Below are 23091 nucleotides of genomic sequence, written 5' to 3' on the forward strand. Positions count from 1 at the left end.
TCAATATTTAATTTTTATTTTTTAAATTTTATTATTATTTTTAAAAAAATACATTTTATTGATATTTTACAGAGAGGAAGAGAGAGTTAGAAACATCGATGAGAGAGAATCATTGATCAGCTGCCTCCTGCACACCCCCTACCGGGGATGTGCCCGCAACCAATGTACATGCCCCTGACCGGAATCGAACCTGGGACCCCTCAGTCCGCAGACCAACGCTCCACCACTGAGTCAAACCGGTTTTGGCTCCGTTTTTAATTTTTTTAAAATATTTTTTATTAAAAAAAGAAAAAAAATATTTTTATTTATTTCAGAGAGGAAGGGAGAGGGAGAGAGAGAGAGAGAGACAGAAACATCCATAATGAGAGAGAAACATTGATTGGCTGCCTCCTGCATGCTCCACACTGAGGATGGAGCCTGCAATCGGGCATGTGCCCTGACCGGGAATCGAACCGGGAGCCTTCAGTCTGCAGGCTGAAACTTTATCCACTGAGCCAAACTGGCCGGGGCATATTTAATTTTTTGAGAAAAATTTATAGTGTTTTTCACAGTGGCTATAGCAGTCTGCATTCCCACCAACAGTGTTTATGTCCCTGAATAGGGTGATGTAAGCTATTTATCCTCTGGTTGGGGAGGACAAATGTAAACCATTCACTCTCACTGTCCTTGGCTGGGGAAGATAGGCTTTCTGACTTGACAGAGGCTGTAAAGCGCTTGGCTGTTTAACTGTCTCAGTTTCCCTATTCCCCTCGCCAGGTGCACCAGCCGGCCTCACCTCTCTTGCTTGGGCACTGTGTTAACTGCCTCCGGCCACGGGGCCTGGAGTCTCCCACTTCCCCAGCCAGTTCAAGGGCAGCTTACTGTGTCTATTTCCATACCAGTTTTAAGGAAATACTCAGTTTTAAAACTCTAATTTCAAATTCCCTATGTTTTCCTTATTATCACCTACCCCACATTTTCCAGCTTTTCTTTATTATTTTTAATTTTTATTTATTGATTTGAGAGAGATTTGTTGTTCCATTTGCTTATGCATTCATCGGTTGATTCTTGAATGTGTCCTTGTAACCGGACAATCATGTGTCCGGGCTGCCTGTCACCACCTGAGCCAATTCAGCAACAGCAGGGTTGAATTATATGAGCGTTATTCCAGTCCTGAGCAGCATGGGAGAGCAGCAGGTCAGAAATCTGCTTTGCACCCCATAAGACAGCTGCTGATAGTGGGTAGAAGGGAAAGTAGACAACAGGTATGCCAGATGGGCAGTTTACAGGTCTGGAGATTTGTGAAGGCCCGGGGGGCAGGCAGAGGCTGGGTCTCCAAAGAGCTGGCAGCTCTGATCCATGACAGTAGGCAGCTCCGGGCTGGGGAGGGCAGCCTGCGATTCTAGGCAAGCTCCCAGGTCTTGAATGTAACTCCCAACTAGGTCAGAATATGCCTTCTTTAATCAAAACAAAACAATCACAGTTAACAGAGCATGTTAATATTTCTTACAATTATACTAGTCTCCAGTATTCTATTTGGGCCCTGTCACACTTACAGGGAGGAGCCCACGTGGTATTGGGACGGTTCTCAAGACAAACATGACTATGTCACGTCTGTCCCCTCAGACCATCGCGGTCTGCGTCCGGGAGGCGCCCGGAGCCGAGCTGGTGGACCCCGCCTGGGCCTTGCTGCACCACTGCCCCCGCAGCCCCACGGACCCTTTGCCAGAGCATCCGCGTGAGCGGAGCCTTAGAAAATCGGACATTCCTTTGTAAGACAGCCTGCTCCTCCGGGCTACGTGTACAAATGTTTCTGGTTGTGAGTGCTGTGTGACTCCAGCACACCTGTGCTCTGGCTCGCCTGAGGGCCCGCGGCCTGCAGCGAGGGAGGGGGAGGGGCAGGGCCTCTCTCTCCTGCCTCCCGCTTAGGAAGCCGCGTCCCAGCCGCTTCCCAGAGGGCGCGGCGGGAGGGGCGGGATTTGATGGGAGGGGCGGGGTTAGAAGGGCGGGGAGGGCGGGATTTGACGGGAGGGGCGGGGTTAGGAGGGCGGGGGGCGGCCGGGGCGGGGGGCGGCCGGGGCGGGGCGGCCGCGGGGAGCCTTTTTTCCCTCCGCCCCGGAGCCGTGCGCTGAGGCGCCGGACTCCGCACCCGGGCGGGCGCGGGCGGGGCGGCCGTGGGCGGCGCGGGGCCGGGCCGGCCGGGCCTGCGGGGGGACCTGCGCGGGCCGCGCTCCGGACGCTCGGGGGCCCGTGCTCCGCAGCCGCCGCCGCGGGCGGTGTGAGCGGCGCGGCCATGTGGCTCCCGCCCGAGGAGGTGCCGCTGCGGAGCGCGCTGCGGCTGTGGGTGACGCAGCGGAGCAGCGGCCACTTCGTCCTGCAGCGGCGCCGCGGGCACGGCGCGGGCGGCCGCCTCACCGGTAAGCTCCCGCGGGGCGGGCGGCCGCGGCTTCGGGGACGCGGGCGGGAGCGGCGGGGCTTCCTTCCTTCCCCTGCGAGCCCGGCGGGCTGGGCGGAGCGGCTTGCGGGCGAGGCAGGTGCCGCCGCGGGCCGTGCCCTCAGGAGGCGGGCCGGGCGCGGGGCCGCGGGAAGCGCCGCTGCACGGACGGAGGGCGAGGGCGCCTCCCGCCGCCCCAGCGCCCGGGAGCCGCCGCGGCGGGGGCGGGGCCGGGCGGCCGGTGTGCCGAGCGGCCGGGCCTCCCGGGAGTCCCAGGGCGCCGGCGCGGGCTCGGGTCCTGGGCCTCCCGCCTGCTCCTCAGGAAGGAGACATTTGTGCAAACAAAGCCCGGCCCGGAGTACCGGACCTCCGGAGAGCCCGCGTCTGGCGGCCGCTTCACCGCCCGGCGGGCTCCGGACAGGGCGGAGGGCGCGCCTCCGGCGGCGGCTCAGTGGGTCCCCGTCCCCCCGCCCGGGCAGCAGTGCGGGCGGCCAGCGGCGCCGGCTCCGGCGGGGACCCCCGCTCACGCCGGCCCGCCCGCCCAGGGCGGGGAGCGGGGAGCAGAGCGGGACCGGGGCAGGGGCGCCGGCACTGGAGGAGGCGGGCCCGCGGCGCCGAGGGTCGGAGGGGCTGGCGGTGGGAGGGCGCGGGCGCTGTCCTGGGAGCGGGGCTGCGGGGGGCTCAGGCTCGGCGGGAGCTGGAGGAGGAGGCGGGAGCCGGCGGGCTTGGTGGCCTCCACGGCAGTCCCTGGAGGCGTGGGAAGCGGGGCGGGATCCCTCCTCCCCTTCCTCCCAGAGGCGTCTGTTTTGTGAAGCGCAGCCGGCCTGTCCTTTGGCGGAGGAGAGACGGGCGCGCAGGGCTGGGGGTCTGCAGTGGGAGGCGAGGCTTCCGGGCGCTCAGGGCGCTGCACACTGAGGCGGGGCGCGGGCATTGTCCCCCCAGCAGGAGGGGCGGCTCGGATGGAAGCAAAGCCTCCGGCTGGTGCCCCGGAGGTCAGGGGCCTCCCCGGGGAGACAGGCGTCGAGCCCGGCCCGTGGTGTCCCGTGGCGTGGCCGTGCTCCCGCCTGTGGCTGCCAGGTGGCCGGCAGCGGGGGCAGCGGGGGCAGAGGAGGCAGCGCAGGCAGAGCACTGGGCCGGCGCCGGAGGCTGCAGAGCAAAGCAGACGTTGCCGAGCGAGGCTCCCTGTGGGTGGCCATTTTCAGGAATTTCAGAATTCTAACGTGGCACGTTTTCAGCCACTTATTTTAAAGGTTTAAGGCTGAGCTTTTCGATTAGAACAGCGGACACTGCCATGAGGCACACTGACAGTGCCTGGTGTCTCGGAGAGAAGCAGGGGGCGGAGGCTGGAGGGGCTGGGCCAGCCGCAGGGGTCGGGACAGAACGCAGGCCGACTTGGTGACTGGTAGCAGGAACTTACACATGGGTCCCACTGGCAGTTACAGAACAAGCTTTCGAATTGTCCACCCTCAGAAATACAGGTCTGTGTCATCGGGGGTCACATTGGTCCTCCTCTCTCACCTTTCCTGTGGACAGCTCTGCTTTTCTCCGTATTGTCCTCACGTGTTAGCGTACAGGATACTGATGTGTCATTGTTTCTCTCCACTGAATGGTCTGTCCTGCATGCGGGCGGCACTCACCTGTATGGTGCCCCCCGCACAGTCTGTCCTCAGCGGACACCTGCGGGGTGAGTAGGGGGCGGACAGGTGCCTGAGTGAAGGACCCCTTCCCCCTAAGTGTGGGTGCTGTGGAGGCCCCGCTTTCGCCGGAGGCTGTGGTTACGGGGACAAGAGCACCCCGGCTCCCCGGCTCCCCGGCCGCGGGCGGCTGTGGTAGGAGCAGACCCTCCTCCTGTCTCTAACATCCTCCTCTGAGGACCAGCGTCCCCGGTGACCCTTTCCTGCCGCTGGACCGGTCTGGGGAGTCCATCCTGGGGGTGTGCTGGGGGTGGTAGAACCCCGGGGCTGGTACAGGCCATGGGTGTTTCCAGAGAGCGCTCCCAGGCCTCCTCCCTGGAGACAGGGTCTTGTGCTGCTCACCTGGTGCCTCCAGGCGTGGGAATGTCCCAGCAGCGCCCACTTCTCAGGGTTCAGACCAGCAGCTTGGGCTTCCACACGGTGCCAGCCTCTGGAGGGGGGAGCCAGCCCCCTGACGGGCACGGGGCACGGGGAGGGGCGCCTGACTGAGAGGCTTATGCTTTAACCAGCTCCTCTGCTAGCTGGGAAGGCTTTATGGTTTGACAACATTCTGGTGGCCCTGGATAAAAGAGGAATTTGTTTAAAACGCAAATGGTAACAGATAATATTTTTAGCTCAGAGTTCCTCTCCATTACTGAAACCTGAACGGACTGTGTTAAAAGTTGAGCAGTTCCGGTGCTGCTGCCTCACCTGCTCCCAGCACAAGCCCCGCACCAGGCTCTCTCCTGAGGCCCTCGCTGGCCTCTGCCCAGTCCTCTCCCTTGCCCCTGCTTCTCCTTCACCGCCTTCTGTCCTCTCCCCCTGCTTCTCCTTCACCGCCTCCCGCCCTCTCCTTCACCGCCTCCCGTCCTCTCCCCCTGCTTCTCCTTCACCGCCTCCCGTCCTCTCCCCCTGCTTCTCCTTCACTGCCTCCCGTCCTCTCCCCCTGCTTCTCCTTCACCATGCATTGCTGTTGCCACTGCCTGTGCGCGGTCTGTGTGGAGCACACGGACAAGCGCAGGGAGGCCTGGTCAGTGCTCGCCGCTGCCGCAGGCTCTGTCCGGTCCTCACTGGATGCTCTTGGTACATGTGACCGTGAGGACGTCTGAGCAGGTTGATGGGCATGAGCCTCTGAGGTGGAGGAGTGCTGTCGTTGTCGTGGCGATAGAAATTGTCAGAGAACAGCAGCAGGGAACCGGAGCGTGGCCGCCGCCGTGCCCCCCCCCCCCCCCCCCCCCCCCCCCCCCCCGCGGGCTGTGAGGCCCAGGGGGTGTGTCGCCGTGACGCCCACGTCAGAGCCCGCGGTGACCTCCGGGCAAATAGCCCTTCAGACCTGGGAGGAGGCCCCAGGACGGCGCTGCGGCCAGTGTAGCTTCGTAACTCCCAGTCACTGAGATTCTTGGACATTAGCTGGGTCTGCCATCCCACCGGATTCTATGATTTGTTTTCTTTTATTGTCTTTTTAAAAAGAAATGAAAAATCAGTAAGAAAATAGACACACCTAAAAAGATCTTAGTAAAAGGTACTGTATTTTGTGATTGGTTTTATTATGAATAAATATTCACTAATAGAGAATGGACATTGAAACAATAAATAGGATGATAGTTTGTCAGAAATCCTATATAATAAAGAGGTAATATGCAAATTGACCCTCACACCCTCGTGTCACAAGATGGCCCCACCACGTCATCTCAGGATAGCCAGCAGGAGAGGGCAGTTGGGGGCAATCGGGCCAGCAGGGGAGGGCAGTTGGGGACAGTTGGGCTGGCAGGAGAGCAGTTAGGCATTGATCAGGCTAGCAGGGGAGTGATTAGGGGATGATCAAGCTGGCAGGCAGGTGAGTGGTTGGGAGTCAGCAGTCCTGGATTGTAAGAAGGATGGGAAGGATGGAGTTGGGCCTAAGCCAGCAATCGGACATCCCCCAAGGGGTCCCAGATTTGAGAGGGTGCAGGCTGTGCTGAGGGACCCCACTCCTTCCAGTGCATGAATTTTGTGCATAGGGCCTCTAGTAAGTAACAAAATGAATGAAGACTAGACTCTCCAGTGCCTTGAGCGCCCTCTTGTCTGTTTTGCTGGGTACAGTCCCCGCTCCCTGTGGACACTGCTCTCCTGGATTAGGTGTTGCGATTCCCTTGCTTTTCTTTGTAGTTTGAACATCTGATACGTATCTCTGAAATACATTGTTTAGTTTATTATGCTTTTATAACTTTGTAAAAGGAGAATCATCCTTTTATATTTTTCTGAAGCTTATTTTTCCATTCCCCACGCTGTGCGTCCCTCGTGCTGTCTGTCTGGCGTGGTCTGCAGGCAGCTCCCCTTGTTGGCACTCCAAGACGGGTCGAAGGTGGCTCCGTTCCTAACGTGCCCCGATCTCCAGTGGGAGGGCACGGCACCTTGGCCAATCTCACGCTGCTCTCGGGCTTCCGCGTGGCAGTGACACCTGTTCTTTTTGTTCCCGTTACATTGGCCAAAGCAAGTCATGGCTCTGTGACCCGCGAAGACGGGGCCTGTCATTCCACGCTGCTGGAGCCGAGGAGGGCGGGGCATCTGTGAGGAGCCCCATCCCCGGCCTGCGGATGTGTGCCCCACTTTTCTAGATCATTCCAAAGTGTCTTCCAAAGGACCTGCCCGGCTGCAGGCCGGCAGCGGGGTGGACAGATCCCGCAGAGGCACCCTCGCCAGTCCCGGCAGCCCGGTTCCTGTCGTCCCGTAGGAATTCAAATTGTCCCCACTATCACGAGATGAGAGTTCTCTTCCTAGTCCACAGGATGAGAATTTTAGTGTTTCTTAAGTGTTTGTTTTGTCTTTTGAGAAATGTTTGTGTCTTTTGCCCATTTTTCCCATGGGAGTTGTGTGTGTGCACAGGTGTGTATGTGTTCTGTATTTTTCAATTATATGTATATTAGCATTCTCTTTATGACTTGGCTTTTTATTTTTGAAGAACCGACATTCTTAATTACCTTGCAGTCAGATGTGCCGGTCTTTCTCTTACTAGATTGTGCTTTTTTGTTATTTGTTTAAGAAAAATCCGTAGCAGGGGGGTCTCTAGGGTGTGACTCAGCTGGGGACCCTCAGACCAGACGGACAGCCTGAGAGAAGAGAAGGTGATGAGACCAGGTCCTGGCCGGCGAAGGAGGCGCTGCCCAGGGAGCCGAGGGCCATGTTGTTGCATAGGAAGCCTCCTCAGCTCACGATCCCAGGGAAAAGAAAGGTTTTACTCTAAAATCCAACTCTAATGTTTACCTACACATAATGTGAATTCTGACAGGGATCTAAATAACGAAAGTTGCTGCCTATGAGGTGATGGAAGGAGATGCACCCCCGGTTCTGGAGGTGACAGCCAAGGCGGAGCGAGGAGTGGGGAGTGCTCGCGGGACCGGAGGGGGGCGGCGGGTTTCTTAGGAGCGCCGAGGTCGTGTGCCCACGGAATGATAAAAGAACGTGGAATGGAAACCTTGGGACCGTGGCCTCCCTGCTGCCAGCTCCGCGGGGGCGGGCGGGGGCAGGAAGGGCTGGCGCCGGCTCTGCGAGGCTCCGGTCTGGCCTGTTTGGCCTTTAGAACGCCCAGCACGCGGGTGTGTCTGCCTCAGAGGCCCCACAGCTATTTTCAGAAATGCATCTCATGTAGCCAAGCATTTATTGGGAATTAAAATATATCTATTCTGGACTTCCTTTTCTCCCCAGGGAGGCCATCAGTCTAGAGTTACAAGTTTATGACTTTTTAAACAATATATTTTTATTGCTTTTAGAGAGGAAGCGGGAGAGAAAGATAGAAACATCAGTGATGAGACTCAGTGATCAGCGGCCTCCTGCACGTCCCACACTGGAGATCCAGCCCTCAACCCGGCGTGTGCCTTGACTGGGAGTTGAACCCTGACCTCCTGGTTCATAGATTGATGCTTAACCACTGAGCCATGCCGGCTAGGCATAAATTTATGACTTTTGTAATCTCTGACTGTAACCCATGCCTTCTGGGGCCTCAGTTTCTTAACCTGAAAAACATTAAAAACAATAATAATTTACAAACAGGTTTTGCTTTGAGGAAGAATTTATACTTCAAACTGAACTATTTTCCATACACCTTGGCAAGTTCCGGTTAGTGATTTGTATTTAAAGAGGAAGAAAGCAGAAGGAGGCTTAGGTCAGCAGTGCAGGCCCTGTGTTCCCCCGAACCTCACGGGCCAGGCAGTGGCGGTGCGGGAGGTGGGGCGTGGCACTGAGCCGGAGAGGACAGACCTGTGAAGGGGTATGCAGGGCGGGTGAGGGAGTGACGGGGGCATGTCGGAGAGCATGCTCGAGGGCCTGTGCCTCAGCCGAGGCCTGAAGGGGTGAGAGGGTCACCGTTAGGCAGTGGGTCCGGAAGCGGGGAAAGGGCCACGCGTGCCGAAAGCCGTGGCCTCCGGGTCTGTTTGGGACCAGGCGGTGCGGGAGCCTGCGAGCCGCTAAGGCCCGCGGGGGCGGGCACCACAGGGGCTGCGGAGGGACAGGGCAGGAGGAGTCAGAATGTATCTTCTCAGAAGGGAGAATAGATTCAATAGGGAGGAGGGACCAGCTGTGCCCAGTGGAATGGGAAAGGCTTGTGGGATACCTACACCCTGAGCCACAGCGGCTCTGTGCCGGCCGGCCCGTGGGCAGTGGGTGGGTGAGCTGAGTGGGCAGTGGGTGGGTGAGCTGAGTGGGCAGTGGGTGGGTGAGCTGAGTGGGCAGTGGGTGGGTGAGCTGAGTGGGCAGTGGGTGGGTGTGCTGAGTGGGCAGTGGGTGGGTGAGCTGAGTGGGCAGTGGGTGGGTGTGCTGAGTGGGCAGTGGGGGTGGATGGGCTCGGGTGCGGGCCGTAGGCATTTCCCAGGAGTCTGCAGGGGAAGAGCCGACTGCCAGCACTGAAAGAGCTGCTCGGGGAGCCGGGGTGGCCACCCCGGGCGCCAGCTGTCAGGTGGAGCCGGGACGCGACTTAGCGGGACACGGCATGTCCCTGGCAGGAGCCTGTGAGGGGACCACGGCAGCTGAACACTGGCCCTGCCCCGGGACCCCGGCCACATGGAGAGCCTGTGTGGGGGGCGCCATCTGGTTATAAATAATGTTATCAGGATTAAAAAATAAAGTGTGTTTCTAGAAAGAAAATATAAGGTTAAATCTTACTGCCATACAGTATAAAGGCTGGCCAGGAAGTTTGACCACCTGAATTACTGAGACCATGTGACAGGGCCTGAGACACATGTGTGGCCTGGCCAGTTGGCGCAGTGGGTAGAGCATCGGCCCGCGGTCCCAGGTTGATTCTGGTCAAGGGCACGGACCTTGGTTGCAGGCACCTCCCGGTCTGGGCCCTGCTTGGGGCTTGTGTGGGAGGCAGCTGATGGATGTGTCTCGCGCACATCGATGTTTCTGTCTCCCCCCTCTCTTCCACTGTCTCTAAAAATCAATGGGAAAATATCTTTGGGTGAGAATTCACAAAAATAAATAAATTAAATTTAAAGGAAAATATCTTTCCGTGCAGATTAGAGACAGACAGACAGACAGACAGACAGACGGTGTGGCGGAGGCTGCGTTTGCCGGGAGGGACCGGCCGCAGCATTCCACTGGGCTGGCCTGCCCGGCTTGAGCACTTCTGCGGCCCCCGAGAAGCCGGCCTGCAGGCAGCGGCCTCTGAGCGCCCCGTGCTTTCCGTGTAACTGCCTGCCCTTGATTGAGGTGGACCACCCTGCGGTGAGGGTCGGATGCTCACTCAGGTCTCAGCCAGACCTGCTTAACCCCAGTGGAATGGGGGAGCAGATTCCAAAAGCAGCAGCAGGACAACTGCTGGAGGCAGAAATGACCCTGGAATCAGCAGGGGCTGCTGCCGGAGCCCCTGGCCGTGGCCTCCGAGAGCGCCCGCCCCAGCCCTGCGCTGCCCTGCCCGGGGGAGCCCTGTGCGCGTTCCCTGTGGGGCTGGCACTGCCCACGGTGAGCTGACATGTTACCTGGAATGGGCATCCGCTGCCCCGGCGAGGGGCCTGCAGCTCAGCAGAGCGGGTGACCCCGTGCATGGGTGCGGGGTGGGGTGCGGGATGGGGTGCTGGATGGGGTGCGGGCGGAGGTGGCCGATGGGGTGTGGGATGGGGTGCGGGATGGGGTGTGAGGTGGGGTGCGGGGTGGGATGGGGTGCGGGATGGGGTGCGGGCGGATGTGGCCGATGGGGTGTGGGATGGGGTGCGGGATGGGGTGTGAGGTGGGGTGCGGGGTGGGATGGGGTGCGGGATGGGGTGCGGGCGGAGGTGGCCGATGGGGTGTGGGATGGGGTATGGGATGGGGTGCGGGATGGGCTGTGGGCGGAGGTGGCCGATGGGGTGTGGGATGGGGTGCGGGATGGGGCTGCGGGATGGGGTGCGGGCGGAGGTGGCCAATGGGGTGCGGGATGGGGCTGCGGGATGGGGTGCGGGCGGAGGTGGCCAATGGGGTGTGGGATGGGGTGCGGGATGGGGCTGCGGGATGGGGTGCGGGCGGAGGTGGCCAATGGGGTGTGGGATGGGGTGCGGGATGGGGCTGCGGGATGGGGTGCGGGCGGAGGTGGCCAATGGGGTGTGGGATGGGGTGCGGGATGGGGTGCGGGATGGGGTGCGGGCAGAGGTGGCCAATGGGGTGCGGGATGGGGGTGCGGGATGGGGCTGCGGGATGGGGTGTGGGTGGAGGTGGCCGATAGGGTGCGGGATGGGGTGCGGGATGGGGCTGCGGGATGGGGTGCGGGCGGAGGTGGCCAATGGGGTGTGGGATGGGGTGCGGGCGGGTGTGGGATGGGGTGCTGGATGGGGTGCGGGCGGGTGTGGGATGGGGCTGCGGGCGGGTGCAGGATGGGGTGTGGGATGAGGCTGCGGGCGGAGGTGGCCGATGGGGTGTGGGATGGGGTGCGGGATGGGGTGTGGGATGTGGTGCGGGATGGGGTGCGGGCGGGTGTGGGATGGGGCTGCGGGCGGAGGTGGCCGATGGGGTTGGCTGTCCTGCTCAGCGGCTCCGGGAAGCTCTGCAGGGGCTGGTGTTGCTGTCTCAGTCCTTTGCTGCCGTCGTTTGTCAAACCAGCGTCACATTTGGGAAGAACCGGGTTGGGCAGCCCGTGGCGGCTGCGGTGTTTTCTGCGGGAAGACCCACTGTACAAGTGTTCTCTGTGTTTGAGTTTAACTTTCTTTCCACCAGGAAGGCCAGATTGGGGCCTTCTGTTCACAGACAACAGCTAACGTAGAATCATATAATAGTAATAAACATATATATTTTTTCTTCGAATTAAAATTTTTATAGAAATCTCAACTCTTGACAAAGTCAGAGATCTGGTTGCAGAGTTGGTGCCTGACATCTCACTGAGATTCCAGACCCGAACCCCAGCTGAGGTCATCGCACAGAAAGGCCATCAGGAAGCGTGTGGGGGAGGGGAGGGGGCGGGCCCTGCGGAGGCCTGGCTGATGGATGCACAGGAAGCGATCATAATCCCAGGAGCTCGGGGACAAGCTCTATTGTGCTGTGTGCATTCCGGAAAAGTCTTATTTAAATCAGAGTTGTGTACGTTAGGCCATTTTCCCATTTCTTACAGTGTCAGAGAGATGTGCCATACATTTTAAGTACAGAACAAATTATTACAATTTATAGAAAAGTCTATGAAGTTAAGTAAAACAATACTATTTCAGATGTCAGAATGTGCTTATTACAAACTAAAAATAACTTGGTTGGTCAAAGCTGTCAAAAACAAAATAAAAAGTGTGGATGGGAACTTTTGTCTTCAAATGTCAGTCAAGCCCTAACTGGTTTGGCTCAGTGGATAGAGCATTGGTCTGTGGACTGAAGGGTCCCAGGTTCGATTCTGGTCAAGGGCATGAACCTTGGTTGCGGGCACATCCCCAGTAGGAGGCATGTAGGAGGCAGCTGATCCATGTTTCTCTCTCATCGATGATTCTAACTAACTATACCACTCCCTTCCTCTTGTTGTGGCCGGCAAGACCCGGTCGAGGCAGGGCTCCAGATGGCCAGCGGGACCCTGTCGAGGCAGGGCTCCAGGCCAGGGAAGGAACTAGCGACCAGACCCACAACAAAGAATGTAACATGATATGCTTTAGCTAAACTTAACTGTTAGCCATAAAATAGTTCTGTTGCAAGGCTCAACCCCCAGGCAGGCACGTCCTGTTTTCAGTAGCCGCCAGGCAGAACAAACAGACCAAACCAGGTCAAACAGAGACTGCTTAAGCTGAAAATAAACCCCCACCCCAGGTGTTGTATAAACTTTAAATGTTACTGTACTAGTGGAATTTTCTATAGCTTATAACTGACCTTTCTTTGTTAAAACTTTAGCCAGTCATAATCTGCCAGGCATTCCTAAGACGGGGATAAAAGTAGCATGCTTAGAGTGGGTCGGGGCTCTCGTTGCTCGCTGCTGTGTCAGTTGAGACGTGAGCCCGGACTCGAGTTCATAATAAAGGCTTCCTAAATTCCAATTTGGCTGACTGGTGGTCGTCATTCGTGGGTCGCCCACAACACTCTGTAAAAAATCAATAAAATATATATTTTTTAAAATGTCCGTCAAAAGACAATGAAAGGCTGTGGGCTGACGGAAACCACAGAGACCTAGCGTAGCCTGGCCCCGCCCTGGAGCAGGCCCTGTGCAGAGGAAGGTCCTTAGTGATTGAGCAGTGAGAAGTGAACACAGACGGCAGTGGATAAAGGTGAGAAGTGAACACAGACAGCGGGGAAGGCCTGTGTGTGAATGTAGTGCAGTCGACAGCTGTGCTGTTGGTGTTGGAAAGAAGTCTCTGTGCCTGTGCATAGGCCTCTCTTCAAGTTATTCAGGGAAAAAGTTTCATCTTCATATGATATCACATCAGGAGAGAAAGGGAGAAAGCAGATGGCAAAGGAGAGGCAAGCTATTTACAATAGATAAGTCTGTTTTTATTTTTAGAGAGCAGAAGGAGAAAGAGGGAGAGGGAGGGAGGGAGAGAGAGAGAGAGAATCATCCATCAGTTGCCACTCGGACGAGCCCAGCCAGCTGAGCCGCAGTGGCCAGGGCAGTAAGGGTGTGTGAGTGGTCCTATTTTAATTGTTCTGTAAAAAATTAAAAAAAAAAAAAAAAAAAAAAACATTTTTAAAAGCTTGACATTATTTTAAAATAATAACTTAAATGAACAAAAACTTACATTGATAGAGGTATTTTTTAAACTAAACAAAATCTATATAATAAAGGCCTAATATGCAAATTATCCCCTTGGGCAGTCATTTGACCGCTCACTATGACATGCACTGACCACTAGGAGCCAGCACGGAACATGGGGGCGTCAGTGATGCGGCGCTGACAGCGGGCAGCAGTGGAGGCACTCGGCCTGATGGGCCCAATGAGAGGGGGACCGTGGCGGGCTGGTGGAGCAGGTGAGCGGGTGGCACCAGGCCAAGGTGGTTGCCAGGTGGTGCTGCAGGGCTGCGAGGCTGGGGGCCCAATCTCTGCAGGCCACTCATGCATGAATTCATGCACTGGGCCGCTGGTATGCTTATAACTTTAATCCTCACTCAAGGGTTTGTTTTTGTTGATTTTAGAGAGGAAGGGGAGAGAGAAACATAGAGCAGTTGCCTCCTGTACACACCCAACTAGGAATTGAACCCACAACCTAAGTATGGTCTGACCGGGAATTGAGCCTGCAGCCTTTTGGTGTATGGGGCAGCACTCCAACCAACCGAGCCTGGTTTGGCTCAGTGGATAGAGCGTTGGTCTGCAGACTGAAGGATCCCAGGTTCGATTCTGGTCAAGGGCATGTACATTGGTTGTGGGCACATCCCCGGTAGGGGGTGTGCAAGAGGCAGCTGGTCGATGTTTCTCTCCCATCGACATTTCTAGCTCTCTATCCCTCTCTCCTTCTCTCTGTAAAAAATCAATAAAATATATTAAAAAACAAACAAACAAACAAAAAAACAGCCCTAACCTTTTATAGTTTTTAGGAAATTTCTGAAGGAAACATAACTATTGAGTCTGAATTGCCTACTTTTTGCTTTTCTTATTGAAACCTGGTTTTAATTTAATTCCTCAATTACAGTTTCCATTCAATATTTTATATTAGTTTCAAGTATACAAGATAGTTAGACATTTATATAATTACGGAGCGTTGCCCCATAAGTCTCGTTCCCACACGACACCATACATAGTTCTTACAATATCATTGACTACACTAGAGGCCCATTGCACAAAGATTCGTGCAATAGGCCTTCCTTCCCCTGGTGGCTGGCACCGGTTTTCCTCTGGCACCTGGGACCCAGGCCTTCACTCTGGCTACCACCTTCTGTCTCCGCTGCCTCTCTCCCTTCTACAGCGCTTGGCTTCCTTCTACACGGTCTTCAGTCTTTGCTCCACACCTGCATATACAAATTAACTGTCATCTTTGTTGGGTTAATGTGCATACTCACTCCTGATTGGCTGGTGGGCATAGCAGAGGGACAGTAAATTTGCATCTTTCTCTTTTATTAGTGTAGATTTCCTTTGCTATATTTTGTTATGCCCATACTATTTTGTAACTACCTATTTGTACTTCTTAACCCCTTCGCCTTTTTCAACCTATCTCCAACCCCCTTCCCATCTGACAATCATCAATTTGTTCTCTGTATCTGTAAGTCTGCTTCTGTTTTATATGTTTTTAAATATATATATTTTATTGATTTTTCACAGAGAGGAAGGGAGAGGGATAGAGAATTAGAAACATTGATGAGAGAGAATCATCGATCAGCTGCCTCTTGCACACCCCCTACTGGGGATGTGCCCGCAACCAAGGTACATGCCCTTCACCAGAATTGAACCTGGGACCTTTTTATTTTTTTTTACTTTTTTAAAAAATTAAATTATTATCTGTGTACATATTTTACCATTGCCCCCCCACACACATACCCTCCCTCCCCAGAGTTTTGTGTCCATTGAAGGACTTGCATGTATACAAGTCCTTCAGTTGATCTCTTATCTCCCCCAGATCTCCCTACCCTCCCCGCTGTAATTTAACAGTCAGCTTGTTGCTTTACTGTCTATATCTATCTTTTGGTTCATCAGTTTATAATGTTCTTTATTATCCATAAATGAGTGAGGTCATGTGGTGTTTCTCTTTCATTGACTGGCTTATTTCACTCAGCATTATGTTCTCCAATTCCATCCAGGTCGCTGCAAATGATGAGAATTCCTTCTTTTTTATAGCAGCATAGTATTCCATTGTGTAGATGTACCATAGTTTTTTGATCCAATCATCTGCTGACGGGCACCTAGTCTGTTTTCAAATTCTAGCTATTGTAGATTGTGCTGCTATGAACATAGGGGTGCATATATCCTTTCTGGTTGGTGTTTCTAGTTTCTTGGGATATATTCCTAGGAGTGGGATTACTGGGTCAAATGGGAGTTCCATTTTCAGTTTTTTGAGGATACTCCACACTGTTCTCCACAGTGCGAACCTGGGACCTTTCAGTCCAAAGGCTGACGCTCTATCTACTGAGCCAAACCAGTTTCAGCTGTTTTGTATGTTTATTAATTTTGTTCTTTAGATTCTGTTTATAAGGGAAATCATATGATATTTGTTTTTCTCATCTGACTTATTTCATTTAGCATAATATCCTCTAGATCCATCCATGTTGTTGAAAATGGTACGATTTCCTTTTTTTCCCTTTTTTAAATTAATCCTTAACCAAGGACATTTTTTCCACTGAATTTTTTTTTATAGAGTAGTGGGGGGAGGGAGTGAGGGAGGAAGAGAGGGTGAAGGGTAGAGGGACAGAGGGACAGAGAGAGAGAGATTGGTTGCCTCCCTCATACATCCCAACTGGATGGGGATCGAGCCTACAACCAAGGTATGTGCCCTTGACTGGGAATTGAACTCTTGACCCTTTGGTACTTAGGATGATGCTCTGACCACTGGGAAAAATGTCGATTTTTCCCCCTTTAAATGGTGAATAATATTCCATTATGTACAAAGATGGACCACATTTTTATCCAGTTGTCTACTGAAGGGCACTTAGGTTGCTTCCATATATGGTTATCATAAATGACACTGCATGAACATGGGCGGGTGTATCTTCTCGAACTAGTGATTTGGATTACTTTGGACAAATACCCCAAGATGAAATTGTTGTGGCACAGGTAGTTCTGTGTTTAATTTTCTGAGGAACTTCCATGCTGTTTCCCAAAGAGGCTGCACCAGTGTGCGGGCCCACCCACAGTGGGCGAGGCTCCCTTTTCCTCACACCCTTGCCAGCACTTGCTGGTTGATTTGCTCTGCCAGGGGGAGGTGGCATCTCACTGGTTTAAATTGCATCTCTGGTGCCTGGTGGCACTGAGCATCTTTTCATACATCTGTTGGCCATCTGTATGTCCTCTCTGCAGAAATGTCTATTCGGGGCCTCTGCCCGCTTTTAATTGGATTGTAACTTGGTTTTTAAAGAGTTGAGGGTAATTTAAAACTTATATTGAATAGGTTTAGTAAATCTGTGCATTCACCTGTCACTGCGAGTAAACAGAAGCGCATGGCTGGGCGTGGCTTAGCGTAGGAACACCAGCCCCTGTGGGGAGACCCTGCAGAGGTCCCCTTGGGACCAGGCCTCACCCACGCGGCATGATCCATGCTGATCGCTGTGGGACATGTTTTCGAGCGGTGACTCTTGGATGTAGATATGTAGACTATCGTTGTACATGTGTAATATATGTTTATGTTGACAAAATTTGTTAAAAATAACAGTGAGTTAAAAAAAAAATTAACCTGTTAATTTTAACCACAGTATAAGCAGATCTTGGTGAAAGCATTTTAAGATTAGCAGGGTGCTAATTTTCCCAGAAGACATAGGGACTCTGGTAAGGCTGGCAGTGGTGGCCTGGGTGCAGATGTCGCCTCAGCCTCTGCTCCAGCCCTGTGGCCATGCCCAGAGGAGGGCCGGGGCCAGTGAGTTGTGTAGTTAACTTTTGGAGGGGACTGATTCTCGCCCTTCCTGGCCCCTGTGGCTGCCCTGGCTGGGACTGCACCAGTTTGCTGAGTGGAGACCCTCGCCCTGGGCCCCTGGCTTCCTAGCCATCTCAGCCACTCTCAGGATCCTCTCTTCTTCCCACGGAGGCTGAGTGGAGGAGTGAAGGGAAAGAAGCTGTTCAGAGGGCATTGAACTCAGTAAAAGAAGAAGAAAAACGAGGTCTGACTTGGAGGCATGTTCAGATTTACCGCTGTTTCTCTTGGATTCCATGTGGGTTTGCTTTCAGGGCTGCGGGCAGTGGAATGTCTGAGTTAATTAGTTTCTGGCGGGTTTTTCTAACGTTCTCAATGGCGTCTGTGTGTGATTTCTTTTAAGTGTTGTTGGGGAAATAATAGGACTGAGGAGGTAGGAAAGTGAAGAAATCTTGTTCTTATTGTATGACCTTGGCCTTAGTTTTCTCTTCTTATTTTTAAATATATATATATCTTTATTGGTTTCAGAGAGGAAGGGAGAGGAAGGAGAGATAGAAACATCAATGATGAGAGGGAATCACTGATCGGCTGCCTCCAGCACACCTCACACTGGGGATCGAGTCCACAACCCAGGCAGGTGCCCTGACGGGGAATCGAACGTGACCTCCTGGTTCCTAGGTCGGTGCTCAGTGACTGAGCCACGCGGGCTGGGCTGGCTCCTCTTCTTCACATGCAGCGAGCAGCGCCTCATGGACAGGCGCTGAGTGTGGCCGGAACGGGGAGGGGTCCAAAGTGTCCGCGCGGTGCTGGGCGCTGGAGGCTGTGCCCTCACCGGTACGTAAACACCTGGAGCGGCTGAGGGGTGACGGTCCGCAGCTTCGAAGGTGGAGCAGCTGCTCTGGCAGAGCTGGGAGCAGGACTCTGGGCTCCCGTCTCCCCGATGCAGTCCGCCCCCAGAGCGTGTGACCCGCCGCCAGCCTCCTCGGGGCTCAGACCATTGTGCCTGCGGTTCCTGTGGCTCTGCAGGCCAGCGCCGCCGAAGGCTCTGCTTGTGCCTCGTGTCGTCTTCCTCCTCCTCTCCCTGGGCGGGCGGGACGCTGCTCTAACCAACTGCGCTGCTCAGCCAGGCACTAGTCTCCCTCTTTAAGAAATCGCCGTCTAATACACATACAGCAGAATAATGATATGATATCTGTTTATATTGTGAAATGATCGCCACAGTAAGTCTAGTTAACACCCATCACCGTGCATAGTTACAAATCTTTTTCTTGTGATGAGTGCTTTTTCTGCCCGGCTGGTGTGGCTCAGTGGCTGAGCATCGACCTGTGAACCAGAGGTGATGGTTGGATTCCCGGTCAGGACACATGCCCGAGTTGTGGGCTCAGTCCCCAGTGTGGGGCATTGCAGGAGGCAGCCGATCGATGATGGTCTCTTGTTGATGTTTCTATCTCTTCTCTGAAATCAATAACAATATTTTTTTGAAAACAAGATTTACTTTTTTAGCAACTTCCATGTCTACAATAGAGTTTTGTTAACTACAGTCGCCAAGCTATGCGTTCGATCCCCTGGCTTTTTATTCTCTAACTACAAGGTTGTACTTTCTGGCCCCTTCACCCGCTTTGCCCACCCCACGCCCTGCCTGTCTTCTCCTGACGGTAGCCTTTCTTGTCCACAACCTCAGGCTGACTTCCTGTGGGTGGCGGCCACGCCTCAGTGAGTGACGGTTTCTGGCATTTCAGGGTCTCCTTCAGGGCCAGGCTGGGTTCAGGATTTGTTACCATCTTGGGTACCGGTCTCTGGCCCAGCCAAGAATTCCAAATGCCTGTGAGGGATAAACCCCCAAGCCCTTCTGTCCCTGGGGCTGGCCACGCCCAGCAAGGGGATGGGAGGCTTTCCCGCCGCCCGCCCGAGCCTGAGAGAGGAGCGAGAAGGCAGGGAGGCGCGAAGGGGCTGTGGGTGTAATCTTTGCTTCTCAGGAGAGTGAAGTTGTCTATAATTAACTGGATAAGCAAGGTCTTCGACTCCGCCCACCTCAAGACTTAGCCACTGCCTACACTGACCTTGTCTGTCTTTATTACTTACTAGAGGCCTGCTGCACGAAATTCGTGCATGGGATGGGGGAGGGTCCCCTCAGCCCAACCTGCACCCTCTCAATCAAGGACCCCTCAAGGGATGTCCAACTGCCATGTTAGGCCTGATCCCACAGTCGGGCATCCCTCTCACAATCTGGGACCACTGGCTCCTAACTGCTCACCTGCCTGCCTGCCTGATCATCCCTAACTGCCCTCCCTGCTGGCCTGGTCACCTCCAACTGTGTGTCTCCCCCCACCCCTGTCAGCCTGGTCGCCCCTCACTGCTCCCCTCTGCCAGCCTGGTTACCCCTCACTGCCCCCACTACCGGCCTGGTCACTCCACGCAGCCTGTTTGATCATCTGCTTGGTTGTTTTGGTTGCTTAGGCTTTTATATATATAGACTAGAGGCCTGGTGCACAAAATTTGTGCACAGGGGAGGGGGTTCCCTCAGCCCAACCTGCACTTTCTCCAATCCAGGACCCCTCAGGGAATGTCTGACTGCTGGGATAGGGCCTTAACTGACACTCAGACATCCCTCTCACAATACTGGACCACTGGCTCCTAACTGCTCACCTGTCTGCCTGCCCGATTACCCCTAACTGCCCTCCCCTGCCAGCCTGATCACCCCTAACCACCTCTGCCTGTTGGCCTGATCACCCCTAACTGCCTCTGCCTGCCAGCCTGATTGCCCCCCAACTCCCCTTCCACCCCCCACCTCCCGCTGGCCTAGTTGCCCCCAACAAACCCCCCTCTGCTGAAATGGTTGCCCACACAGCCTGCTGCTTGGTCATTTGGTCCCTCCTCACTAACACCCCTGCCGGCCTGGTCACCCCATGCAGCCTGCTGTTCAGTCATTTGGTTGTCCCTCATTAACTCTCCTAGAGCACAAACTCTCCTGGTGCACAAAATTTGTGCACAGAGGAGGGAGGTATCCCTCAGTCCAGCTTGCACCCTCTCCAATCTGGGATCCCTCTCACAATCCAGGACTGCTGGCTCCCGACTGCTTGCCTGCTTGCCTTCCTGATTGCCCCTACCTGCTTCTGCCTACCAGCCTGATCACCCCCTAACCACTCCCCTGCCAGCCTGATCAATGCCAAACTGCCATCCTGCTGGCCCAATTGCCCCTAATTGCCCTCCCCTGAAGGCCTGGTCACTCCCACCTGTCCTCCCCTGCTGGCCCAGTCACCCCTAACTTCCCTCCCTTGCAGACCTGGTCGCCCCCAACTGCCCTTTCTTGCAGGCCTGGTCCCTCCCCCTGCCCTCCCCTGCTGGCCATCTTGTGTCCACACGGGGGCAGGATCTTTGACCAAATGGGGGCAGCCATCTTATGTGTTGTACTGATGGTCAGTCTGCATATTACTCTTTTATTAGATAGTATAGTTACCAGTCTTCATTTAAAAAATATTTTAGTTGACTTTAGAGAGAGGGAGGGAGAGGGAGAGAAAGATTGAAACATGAATGGTGAGAGAGAATCATTGTTTGCCTCCTGCTCTGAGGATCACGGCATGTGCTCTGACCGCATGGAGCTGTGACCTGGTTCATCATATGCTAACACTCAGCCCCTGAGCACGCCAGCCGGTGTCTTGTGCTTTTGTAGTGTTTGCGTCCACTCTGCCTGTGTCATCTGCACCACATGTTTGTCCCGGCGCTGATCGGGGAGGTCATGTGATTGCCAGCGGTTGGGAATAGTGACGTTCACCAGTATTCCCGGAAGTCTGTGTGCTCAGCAGAGCTGCGTGTGGAGGGAATTCGGACCCTGCAGGCTTTATAACCGAAGGGCCTTAGGGGCACTAGTTTAAGTTTGTTACCTGTAATTAACTAGCTAATTAGTTAATTAATTAATTTTATTTTATTATTTTTATTTTATTTTTTTTACAGAGAGGAAGAGAGAGGAATAGAGTGTTAGAAACATCGATGAGAGAGAATCATTGACCAGCTGCCTCTTGCACACCTCCCACTGGGGACGCGCCCACAACCAAGGTACATGCCCTTGACCGGAATGGAACCCGGGACCCTTCAGTCCACATGCCAACGCTCTATCCACTGAGCCAAACCGGTTTCGGCTCTAGCTAATTAATTTAATTAATGCCAGTAATTGAAGTGTTCGCTGGATGAAGGAAGAGCTGTGCCTTCACATGAAGTGTGGGATGTCTCTGAATTGAAGGAGTGCGTGTTGGGTGCCCCGCCTGACTCTGGGCGTGAGGATGGGAGGTTGAGTGGGTGCTCGGTGCCCCTCACCCTCCGGGCTGTGTCATGGCTGCGGGGAAAGGCAGTGCTCTCTGCATCAGAAAGAAGGTTCTAAAGGGAGCGAGGCTCTGGAAGCTTGGACTCCGCGCTTTGTGAGAGCACACTCCTGGAGCACGCGGTGGGCACGGCCGCGGCTCCGGCCTGCGGGGTCAGCGAGTCTGTCAGCATGGCGTGCAGGTCTGGGCGAGCGAGACGTGGAAATGGGAAGCTTTCTGCCCGTTTCCTGTAGCGCAGCGTTTTTCAGCCGCTGTTCCGGGGCACACTAGTGTGCCGCGAGATGTTGCCTGGTGTGCCGTAGGTGCAGACAAGACAAGAATTTTATAATTTTTCACTATTTTGTTTACTTAATATTTCATAATAAAGTAATTATAAAATACTTTCTTTGTGTTTATTTGATTCCTATTCAAGAGAATTACTTTATATATAGTCAATATAGGCACAGAGTTAAATTTTTTAACATTTTCTAATGGTGGTGTGCCTCGTGATTTTTTTCATGAAACAAGTGTGCCTTTGCCCAAAAAAGGTTGAAAAACACTGCTGTAGCGGCTCCTCTGGCTGCTCTCAGCGGCCGAGGACTGGCAGCTCTCACGCGGCGGCCCCGGCTGCCAGGCCCAAGCTGCGGGCTGAGCGTGGTGGAGGGACGGGCACGGGGCAGAGGGGTGACCGGAGGCTGCTCGGCTGTTTGGATGATGCTGCATCCGTCACGGGCTTATTTCTCCAACAGGCGTGAAAATGTCCTTTGCTCAGAGAAAGTGAATTTACACACAAATGTCACGAACCCATTCTTTGGTGACCTGTATTTGTTTGTTTATTTAAAATATTTTTATTGATTTCATGAGGAAGGAAGTGGGAGAGAGAAATAGAAACATCAGGGTGAGTGAATAATTGATCTGCTGCCTCCTGCACGCCCCCTACTGGGGCCCGAGCCTGCACCCCGGGCCTGTGCCCTGGCTGGGAATGGAGATGTGACTGCTTCATGGGTGACGCTCTGAGTGAGGAGCTTATTCACTGATGAATTTTTGGAGAGTTCTTTCGAGGTCTGTAAAATATGCCATTGGTATTTTAATTGGAAGTGCATTGAATCTATAGATTGCTTTGGGTACTATGGACATTTTAATGATATTGACTCTGCCAATCCATGAACACAGTATGTTCTCCCATTTGCTTATGTTTTCCTCTGTCTTTTTGAACCTCCATAATTCAGTTTATCCCTAGGTATCTTAACTTTTTTGGTGCAATGGTAAGTGGGATTGTCCTTTTAGTTTCTCTTTCTGTGAGTTCATTATTGGTTTATAAAAAGCCATAGATTTCTGGGTGTTAATTTTGCATCCTGCTATGTTGCCCAATTCATTTATTAAATATAGTAGTTTTTTGATGGAGTCTTTAGGGTTTTCTATGTATACTATCATGTCATCTGCGAATACGGACAGTTTCACTTCTTCATTTCCAGTTTTTTTGCCTTTTATTTCTTCTTCTTGTCTGATTGCTGTGGCTAGCACTTGCAGTACTGTGTCGAACAGGAGTGGTGAGAGTGGACATCCCTGTCTTGTTCCTGTTCTTAGGGGAAATGGTTTTAGTTTTTGCCCATTGAGTATGATGTTGGCTCTAGGTCTGTCATATATGGCTTTATCATATTAAGATATGTTCCCTCTAGTCCAACTTTGCTGAGAATTTTTTTAAATTTTTTATTTTTTATTAAATTATCTGTGTACATATTTTACCATTGCCCCCCCCCATACATACCCTCGTTCCCCAGAGTTTTGTGTCCATTGGTTGTACTTATATGCATGTA

General features: G+C 53.8%; 1 protein-coding gene across 6 annotated transcripts in view; it reads left to right on the top strand.

The window, feature by feature from the left end:
* The first annotated feature begins 2153 nt into the window (after positions 1–2153).
* TBC1D8 (TBC1 domain family member 8) overlaps positions 2154–23091 on the top strand; it is an 85812-nt gene continuing 64874 nt past the window's right edge. For 4 of the 6 annotated variants that reach the window (XM_084900492.1, XM_084900494.1, XM_084900495.1 and 1 more), the window contains exon 1: positions 2155–2396. In XM_084900492.1, the coding sequence (XP_084756618.1) occupies positions 2273–2396 (124 nt within the window). In that variant the 5' untranslated portion in view covers positions 2155–2272. Of the gene's footprint in view, positions 2397–23091 lie in introns of all 6 variants that reach the window. The other 2 variants (XM_084900497.1, XM_084900493.1) reach the window with 1 other exon arrangement.

The sequence above is a fragment of the Pipistrellus hanaki genome (genome assembly GCF_964339955.1).
Source record: "Pipistrellus hanaki genome assembly, chromosome: 12".
NCBI classification, from domain to species: domain Eukaryota; kingdom Metazoa; phylum Chordata; class Mammalia; order Chiroptera; family Vespertilionidae; genus Pipistrellus; species Pipistrellus hanaki.